We start from the raw sequence: 10,155 nt of genomic DNA, 5'->3' as shown, positions 1-10,155 counted from the left end.
AAAAGGTTCTCCGGTTGCCCAGACCTGCCTACATCTTTATACTCTCGGGGAAAGAATCAAGCACCTCAATGCACCTTGCTGACTATGCTCCCTCTGTGTGGTTTCTACGTCAGAGCTGCAGCTGAACAGGCACACCCCATGCTTCCCTGCACGGCCCCTGCTCTCCTGTCCTTAGCTGCCTCAGAGCTCTGGATCTATGGCTGTTCCAGATAAATATGACACCTCAGCAGTGGAAACCCATTCCTGCTCCTCAAGTTCACACACGCTTCCTTTCCCAAGAGCACGGGCTTGGCCTAGAGCGTGATTCTAGCCTTGTTTCTGTCTCTGACTTAAATCACAGGGCAGATCAATATAGCTCCCTCCTAGCCTCCTCCCTCAAGCGTGCAGGTATACCTTGTTTAGCACAATGTATGTGATCCTGGGAGACAAAGGGGTTAACTTAATTTGTATAAATCTGAGCATAAAGACTGAGAACTCATTACTCTAAAAGCCTCTGAAAAAGTAAACTCTTCTACTCTGACCTGGAAAGATTTATTCCCTTCTTAATCCTTCTTCCTCCCCTACCTCCTTTCTGCACAATGCTGGGGACCGAACCCAGGTCCTTCACACTAAGCTATCTCCCAGCCTTTTTTTTTTTTTTTTAATTTTTTAATTTGAAACACAGCCTCATAAGCTCAAAACTGTGATCTTCCTGCCTCAGTCTCTCAGAGTCTAACTGGGATTGCAGTATTTCTTAATCTTTTTTAAAATTCTGAGGTAGACATAAGTATGTAGCTGGCTGTGGTGGTACACACCTGTGATGCCAGTGCTCTGGGGACTGAGGCAAGAAGATGCAAAGTTCAAGCCCAGGCTGCTGGGCACTTTAGTGAGACCCTGTTTCAATATAATAACAACAACAACAACAACAACAATAACAACAACCATATCAATACCAATAAAGGCTGGAGACGCAGCTCAGTGTGAAGGACTTAGGTTCAACCCCAGTACTGCCTATGTATATCTGTAGCTAATCTGTATCTATGCAGCACGTGAAATGTGTCACTAAGTGTTCAATCCTGACCAGCGCTGCTACGTAATCAAACAGAAGGAAGCATGACTATGCATCATATGCAATAGAAATATTACTTCATACAGTTGTACATGAATGGGTGCGTATATATGTACACGTGTATAAAAATACTGAATCATGATATACAATGAGTTTATTGCGGAGCATGGTCAGAATTTGCAGGCCACTGACACATGCTAAGATTATTTAAACACTCCCTGAATGTTAGACTTTTTAAAAGATGTGTCCCAACGACTTGCTTTATTATTCTAAGCCAATGTTTTCTAATCTAACTTTCTGTAGCGCTAGGGATTTAACTCAGGCCCTCATGCGTGGTAGGAAAGCCCTCTACATTGAGCAACATTTTCATTCTCTTCCAAGCTTTCACTTAGACCCAAGGGTTTTTTTATCTTTAAATTCCGATTTTATATTCACGTACACGCATTCACACACATGACTGGAGCGCTTCGTATGAAATAAACACTTAGCCTTACTGTCCGCACTGCTTTCTGCATATTTCCTGTTTTGTTTTTCAAAATGCTGTTCATGATCTATTAAAACTGATTTCGTTACCCGCTGAAAGGCTGTGACTTGGATCACTTTTGAAATGCACCGCTGGGAAAAAAGGAGAACGACCCTACTTTCCAACCAGAGATGCCAGCACAAACTTTGCCAGAATACCGAGTGGGGACCAAGGTTGCTCGGGAACCAGGAGGGAGGGGAGAAGACCCGCAGGCTTCTCTCTCTCTCTCTCTCTCTCTCTCAATGAGGGCCCCAGCAGGCTGTAGGAGGACATTACTTTGCATTCTCCCCGGAGACAAATCCTGGCTGAGGCCTGAAACAACTCTACTCTGGCAGGTCAAGTAAGCCAACAACACCCCTTCCTCCCACCAGGGACTGTCAAAGCTCTCTTTAGCTCTTTTCTCCAGTCTCAGTAACGACTCCCACACCCCCCAGGCGGCCTCATTTCCTGGAAACCTCAGTTGGTGGGAGGCCTCCTCCGCTGGGGCCTACCCGCACGCCCCCTGTGGGGTACAGGATTCTCACTTCCACCAGACAGCTGTAAGGCTACAGGTGCAGTCCTGCACCGGTGCTCTGCAGGAGGCAAGGGTGAGAAGTTGGCCATTGCCCAGAGCCACCCTACAATTCGCAGGGGCTAGGCCTCCGGGGACCTAGCTGTGCTTCCAGGGGGAGGCCTGCGCCCCTGACGACCAACCCCTCTGTGCACTTCCCCAGCAAGAAGTGGACACAGCTAGGCAGTGGGGTGTCACCACTTAGCACTCAGTAACTTGCCACCTGATCAAGTGTCCTACGTGTGTCAGGGGAGAACAAGGCAGGGGCTGCACACGTGCATCCCCTGCTATGGGGCCAGGCTACTCTAGGGGACAGGGTCCCGGAAAAGCCGCCACAGAGAGAGGGCAGGCCAGGGGAGCACCGGCAGGTTCCAGAACAGATAGGAAACAGCCACAGCTCTGCGGTTAAGGGTCCGCAGAGGAGAGGAAGGTAGAGGGGCAGACTCTCGCTGAGGCGGGTTGATGGCTGCGCCACTGAGACTGTGGGATCTGTGGGTGGGAGAGAACTGTTGGGCAGATTATGGAGGCAGGAGGTGAAGGAACTGAACTGTTAATAAATGTCCAAAAGCGGGCGTGCTATCTCATGCCTATAATCCCTGTTCCTGTGGAGCCTGAGGCAAGAGAATCACAAGTTCAAGACCAGCCTGAGCAATTTAGTGAAAGTGTCTCACAAATAAAATAAAAATAGGGATATCTATAGAGGGTGTAATTCTGTGGTGGAACGCTCGGGCTTAAATACCCAGTACTCTAAAGAAAAACAAAATCCTAAAACTGGACCTGGTCACAAAACTCTTGCAGGATCTTTTCCAGTAAGGGAAGGACTAGAATTACATTAGTAATAGATAACGATCGGGGATACGTCCCTAAGATTTGGCCAGGACAACGAAATTTGGCGGCTGTCAGGGAGCGGAATCTAGCATAATCCAGTGCCTCCAGGTCAGCGAGGAGGTCAAAGGTGAAGGCTGCGTGGGCGGCCCGAGGAGTCTGCTGTACCGCCCCCCCACTCCCGCCCACTCCGCAGTGCTCGGGGAGGCGAAGGGGAGGTGAAAGCTCGCCCGGGTCTTGCATCAGACGGAAGGCGGTTCGCTTCGGCAGAGTCAGTAGGGCCGTCTTTGCCTTGCGTCTTGCCCACAGCAACGAGACCCTCTGGGACTCCGCCAGCTCGCCCCAGCAGAAAAAAATCTTGAGGCCCGGAGGGGTCGCCAGTCCCCGACTCCCAGCGTGAAAGCCATTCTGGCCCCCTCCCCCACGTCCCACGTGGGGCTGGAAGGCGGGGGGCGGGGCGGGGCCCGGCCCCAAGGCCACCATCCGGCGGAAAGCTCAGAAAGCTTGCCGGCATCCCGCGGGCAGCCCTGCAGGACCAGCGAGAGCAGGAACGGTGCGCGCGGGAGCCGAGCCAACGCGGAACACGCGGCAGCAAACTGCACGTAAAGTTTGCATCCTGCAGCTCGCGCCGTTTGTTCCTCCCCTTTCTCCTCCAAACCCTGTAAGTCCCCAAGCTCTGGAGACCTCGGAGCTGACCTATACGGGAGGGGACAGGGAAGGGCATGCGCTGACCTGGGAACAGCCAGCAGCCAGCTGGTTTTGGAGGAACATCCCCCGAGGACCTCGTTTTCTCCTGCCCCTTTTACCTGCAGCTCGGCTATCAGCTCCTCTTTGCTCAGGTTCTGCTTTTCCACCACCTGCAGCCCTCCATCTTGCAGGATCTTTCGGCAGCAGGGGTCCAGGCTGTCGCTGATGAGCACTTTGCGCAGATTTGCGAAGGCCATTGCTGGAATAAGACTCGCGCTCTCGGAGGACAGAAGCGCCTCAGACCAGAAGCTACAGTTCACGCTGGCTGAATCGAGTAACTGGGCAGGATTCTCGGTCTCCCGCTCCCCCTTCCATCTCCCCCTCCTGCTCTTAGCGGTTCGTTTTGATTGGACAAAAAGCTCAAACTCTGTGACTCCGCCTCCTTGCGGACCCCGCCCACTTATTCTCTGCCGGCAGTGAATTTCTTAAGCTCAAGGGACGCTCTTAAACTTTGTGAACACTTAAACTCGCTATTGGCTCTGATTCCTATCAGAAAATCTCCGCGAGAGAAGTTTCATAGTCACTCTTTCCTCCTAAGGACTCATTCAGTTACTTAAACATTTTTATTTTGAGGGTGAGAAGTCAAGACTTCCAATTAGACATTGAAAAGGGTTCAAAGATCAAAAAGCTTCTTTCTAAACTCAGGTCGCCTAACACATAAGAGTATATAAACACAAGCAATAACAAATGTTTTACAGTTCATTTGATTTACCCATTTATTTACAGTACTGGGCATTGATCTCAGGACCTCTGACTGAGCTACATCCCAATCTATCCATCCATCCATCCATCCATCATTGTTCATTCATTCATCCATCATTTATTTATTCAATCATTCAGAGACAGCTGCTAAACTGCTCTGGGTGGGTTCAAGCTTGGGATCCTCCTGTCTCTGTATCTCAGAGTGCTGAGATTGCAAGTGGACACCACCAGAACCAGCTCACACACTCTCCTTCAGTTATCTACGAACTATTTTGTTAACATAGGGCTTGCACAAGAACCTCACTGTGTGGCTTGGGTCTGTTTCCAAAGTGTGGTGGGGCATTAAACAAAAGAGAAAATATGCCCTGGTGATCCTCTAGGCCAGTTCCACTTTTGAAGCTCATTCAAAGTACAGACTGAGTGGCCCAAGGATAAAAGGATAAGTGAGATATAACCTGTCCTTAAGCTGCTGTACTTAGCTGCCTAATCTTGAGAGCTGAACAAAAAATACGCAGGTAGGCAGGAAATTATGCAAAGGCTCAGAGATATGGAGAACTGCAAGCTGCTCATAGCTTCTCCACAATTCCTGGGAGGATGCCAGGGGGAGAACAGCAGGTGAAGAGGTTGGGAGCTTGCCTGAGAAGGGGTTTAAATTTGACTGTAAATGTGGTAGCAAGGAAAGCCAACATTTTGGCCCTAGCCTTCGAAGGTCAATTAAGACTCAGGACATATGAGAACTTGTACTGTAATGTATGTAACTCAGTAGTGTCCCAAATTTTCTGATCAAGGAGATTATGGGGCCAAAGAGGAAAGTGATCCATGATGTAGAGTGTGCCTAAGGAGAGTCACTTGGAGGGAAAACATCCTCTCAGGCTTTCACAGAGAGCACATTGGCCAAGCAATGGCAGTGACTCTTCCACATGGCTGACACTGACAAAGATCTACAATCTGAGGTACAGGATCTCAGGATAAATCCTGAGGGGATTTCACTGACCTTCTCAGACCCAAAAGCTGCAACTCTTGTTGCATAGGTCTTGCTTTATCTTGGTCTTAACCATCCAGCAGAAAAGTCTAAAAATGAAGTATAGGAAGTAAAGCCATGCTGTTATGTTGAGCTGTAGGGGACTCAGGTCAACAATTTCTGACATTGCCAGGGAAGCAGAAGACCCAATACTATTATGGACTACTGGACTCTTTTAGAATATTATGCTGAGTTAACACACATATAATATTCAAATAACGGAACTAAACAAAGAAAGGGAGATACAGATGAATGTCCATTTTGTATCTGTGTGTTCAAAGTGGTTAGGATAGATATATAGTTACATTCTCTTAATGAACAGAGGGATTTGTTCTAATAGTGTTTGTAAATAGGATATCATGTCTGCATCTTGTGCAGCAATTATCCACTAGGAAGAATGTATGCAATGTGTTAATTACTGAAACTGTCCTACCAATTTGGTTTGAAACTGTCCCATTGCTATTTGTTTCTCAATAAAATTATGGGGAAAAATTAAATTAAGTTAAAAAAAAAGTGGTAAAGGCCAAGTGTGAGGTCCCGTGCATGTAGTCTCAGTACTTGGGAGGCTGAGGCAGGAGAATCACTTGAGTCTGAGAGCAAAGCACTGAACACCACAATGAGACTCTGTCTGAAAAATAAATAAAGCTGGGCTTGGTAGCATAGGCCCATAATCCCAGCACTCTAGAAGGCTCAGGCAGAAAGATATCTGGCAATTTAGTGACTTAGTAAGATTCTATCATATAGAATTTTAAAATTTTAATTTTATCATACATTTTAAGTGAGCTGAAGTTGTAGCTTATTGCAAAGGCCCTGGACTGCAAAATAAATAAATGTAAATGAGTCTGGCAGTGGTGACTGCCTGTAAGCCCAGTTATTGATGAGGCTGAGGAGGGAGAGTAATGAGTTTGAGCTCAGCTTAAGAAACTTAGCAAGACCCTATCTCAAAATAAAAAAGAAAAAGAGAGAGAGAGAATGAAAAAGGCTGGAGACATAGCTCAGTTGTATTTAACTAGTATGCATGAAATCCTAGATTCAATCTCCAGTATTACAGAAAAGTTCACTAATTCAAGGTCGTACAGGGAGTGATTTTGGGAGAATGTTATTATTATTATTATTATTATTATTATTAATGTATTTGGTACAGGGTCTGCAGGTTCTACAGGGTCTCACTATGTAGATTAGACTTGTAGTGATTCTGCAGTTTTCAGCCTCCCAAGTGCTGGGATTACAGGCACGTGCCACCTCTCAACATGCCCCAGGGGTGGGGCTGGCACGGCACACTGGGGATCGAACCCTGGCCGCTGTGCTGTGTTTTAGTCCGCTGAGCTATCTGGCCAGGCATGGGGAATGTTATGATCCAAAGTATTGACTGAGTGGAGGCTTTGTAATACCCCTTGGCATCTCACCCCACAGTCTCCAACATTAAGAGAAGTAAAGGGTACGTCCTTTACAATGGAGTTTTAGAGACAGGGAAATTTCCCTCTCTCTCCCAGTGTTGTCTCCATCCATTAAAAATGTGTGTGTGTGTGGGGGGGGGGATTTGGCCTTCTTGGAGTGCAGTAATACCTTAGTTCACAAACTTAATTCTTTCCATAATCAGTTCTGGTTACAAACTGAATTCCATGAGAACCGAATCAAATTCAGTGGTTAAGTTCAGTGTTCACTTTATGGGGAAATTTGATTCTGTTCTTGTTGAATTCAGTTTGCTATCAGAATGGTGGAAGAAGTTAAGTTTGTGAGAGCTGGAGGGATAGCTTGGCAGTGTAAGAGCCTGCATGGCAAGTGAAAGGACCCAGGTTCAATCCCCAGTACCACATGCAATGCCAGCCCCAGAATCCCTGGAGCACCAGGCCAGCCCAGAAACCGGGTGTGGTGGCCCACGCCTGTAATCCCAGTGCTGGAGAGGGTGAGATAGGAGGATCACTAGGAGCCTGAGCTGCCTAGCAAGACCCTGGGGTTTCTAGGCCACCTTGGCATGTGCTACTGGTGGTCAAACCTGGGTCCTTGCGCTTCTCAGGCAGGTGCTTAGGCTGTTGAGCTATTTCCCCAGCCCTTCTCTTTTTTATCTTTACTTTTTTTTCCCCCTCTAAGGTACCAGGTTTTGAATCGAAGCATCATACAGAGTTACAGCCTTAGTTCTTTTTAAAGCTATTTTTTATTGTGAGACAAGGTCAGTAAATCGCCCAGGATGGACTGTAGCTTGAGACAGAGTTTGGATTACAGGCATGCATCACCATGCCTGGTTAAGGCAAGTTTTCATTGTTGTGCCACTGCTGTTATTTCTTTCTTGAGATAGTCTTACTATGTAGTTCAGGCTTGCCTTGAATTCATTATGTATCCCAGGATGGCCTTGAACTTTTGGCAATTCAACTGCCTCAGTCTCCTGAGTGCTGGGATTACAGGTGTGATCGATACACCATGCCTGGTTGTAGCAAATACTTTGAGAAATAGAAAATGAGTCAATGGGCCAGCCAACTAGCTCAGTGGATTAAAGTGCCTGAAAGCAGGCTCAAGGGCTGGGGGTTCAATCTCCGGCCTGCTGTGCCCCCCCACCACCACAGCAACTGAGACTGGGTGTGGTGGCGTACGCCTATAATCCCAGCTCTTGGGAGGCTGTAAACAGGTGGATCACTACGAGTCTCACCCTTCCCTAAAATACAAAAAAAAAAAAAAGGAAAAAAAGAAAATGAATCAAATGGTGGCCCACATCTGTAATCCCACCACTCAGGATTGCATGTTTGAGGCAAATTTAGGCTATGTGGACTCTGAGGGAGAGAGAGAGAGAGAGAGAGAGAGAGAGAGAGAGAGAGAGAGACAGAGAGACAGAGACAGATTGAGAGAGGGAGAGACAGATTGAGAGAGGGAGAGATAAAGAAGAGAAAAGAGGGGCCAGGGAGATAGCTTAGTATAATAAGCACTTGCCTGGCAAGGGCCTGAGTTCGATCCCTGGTTCCACCAAAAAAACAAACAAACAAACAAACAAAAAAAAAACCAAAAAGAAAAAACAAACAAATGGTTCAACTAGGTATAAGGGTGTAGAGCTATTATGGCAGTGACTTCAATGCCTGATACAGCAAGCCTAGGAATTGGAAGTTAGTCTGGGCAACAGAGCTGAACCCCATCTCAAAATTAAATAAATAAATATTAATAAAATGAACCAGAGGAGAGAGAGGTTTGGCCTAGAGCAGGTGCTGACCTGCGACATCCTCATCACCACATGAGAGAGCTGACTGGGGCTCGAGGCACAGGGTCCTGCTACCACAGGTGCGCTGACCTGGAGTGTTGCCCCCCCATGAGCAAGACCAGTAACTTTGGGCATCACTTCCTGGGTCCAGTGCAGACCCCTCAGCCTGCTGGCACAGATCCTTTATCCCACTGGCTTTCTAGTTTCCACCACTGATCTTTGGGCCTTCCCAGTGCAGATTTGTGAAACAGGCCTTCATGAGACTCGTCATGGATTTTAGGTGTTGAAAGCTGCTTTTCTTTTGTCTTTATTTTCTCAGTCTTCTTACTGCTTTCTCCCAGGGACTACTGAGAGACCAAAAGATCCCTGTGCTACGTCGCCCTGGACTTTTGAGCAGGAGATAGCCACAGCTGCTTCTTCTTCCTCTTTGGAGAAGAGCCACAAGCTGCCTGATGGCCAAGTGATTACCATTGGCAAAGAGCGCATCCGATGTCCAGAGGCTCTTTTCCAGCCCGCTTTCCTTGGTATGGAATCCTGTGGCATCCATGAGACTATCTTCAGCTCTACCATGAAGTGTGATGTGGCCACTCGCAAGGACCTATATGCTAGCACAGTGCTGTCCGGTTGCACCACCATGTACCCAGGCATTGCTGACAGGATACAGAAGGAGATCACAGCCCTGGCACCCAGCACCATGGGGATCAAGATCATCACCCCTCCTGAACACAAGTACTCCGTGTGCATTGGTGGCTCAATCCTGGTCTTGCTGTCCACCTTCCAGCAGACGTGGATTAGCAAGCAGGAATATGATGAGTCAGGGGCTCTCCATTGTGCACTGTAAATGCTTCTAAATGGACTTCCATGAGCTGGTTCTGAAGCATAATTTGCCCTGGCAAATGTACAAACTTCATGCTAGCCTCATGAAACTGGAATAAGCCTTTGAAAGAAATTTGTCCTTGAAGCTTGTATCTGCTATCAGCACTGGATTGTAGAACTTGTTGCTGATTTTGACCTTGTATTCAAGTTAAAAAAAAATACTCAAAACTCTTTAAATCACTCCACAGTCTCGTATCACTCAATTGCTCATTCCTTTTTTTTTTTTTGTTTTTTTTTAGGGGAGGGTCTACAGAGTGTTCAGGGTCTCACTACTAGATCGGACTCATAGTGATCTGCCTGTTTACATCTTCCCAAGAGCTGGGATTATAGGCTGTGCCACCACACCCTGTAATTGCCATCTCAGTGCGTCCGGGCATGAGGCCAGCATGGCAGGCCCAGGGATGAACCCCCAGCCCCTGCGCCTGCTTGCAGGCGCTTTAATCTGCTGAACTATTCGACTGGCCCAAAGTTGAGCAGGATTTTTTTTTTTTTTTTTTTTTTTCTGGTTCAGGCTGCCTTAAGGGCAGGTCTGGTAAGGCCTGAGGAGCTGGAGATTGAACTCTGGTATCCTGCACCTGACTGCGTTTGCATGAGCAGGCATTTAAACAACTGAGCTAACTGGCAGCCCTCCCCTCTCCTGCATTCTTCTTTGATAAAAATTTTAAAATTATTAGAAGAA

General features: G+C 47.3%; 1 protein-coding gene and 1 pseudogene across 1 annotated transcript in view; one reads left to right on the top strand and one right to left on the bottom strand.

Moving 5' to 3' along the window:
• The window catches only part of Phgdh (phosphoglycerate dehydrogenase), a 34,893-nt gene extending 30,821 nt beyond the window's left edge, over nt 1-4,072 (bottom strand). The window contains exon 1 of the mRNA XM_004646178.2: nt 3,753-4,072. Coding sequence (XP_004646235.1) covers nt 3,753-3,890 — 138 coding nt within the window. The 5' untranslated portion in view covers nt 3,891-4,072. The remainder of the gene's footprint in view (nt 1-3,752) is intronic.
• A 3,058-nt stretch (nt 4,073-7,130) lies between these two features.
• On the top strand, nt 7,131-9,451 carry LOC101593179 (annotated as a pseudogene).
• The last annotated feature ends 704 nt before the right edge of the window (nt 9,452-10,155 follow it).

This window comes from Octodon degus, unplaced genomic scaffold, assembly GCF_000260255.1.
Source record: "Octodon degus isolate 3935 unplaced genomic scaffold, OctDeg1.0 scaffold00257, whole genome shotgun sequence".
In the NCBI taxonomy this organism is placed as follows: domain Eukaryota; kingdom Metazoa; phylum Chordata; class Mammalia; order Rodentia; family Octodontidae; genus Octodon; species Octodon degus.
The sequence above is the reverse complement of the archived record's forward strand: the minus strand, read 5'-3'. Positions and strand labels throughout refer to the sequence as shown.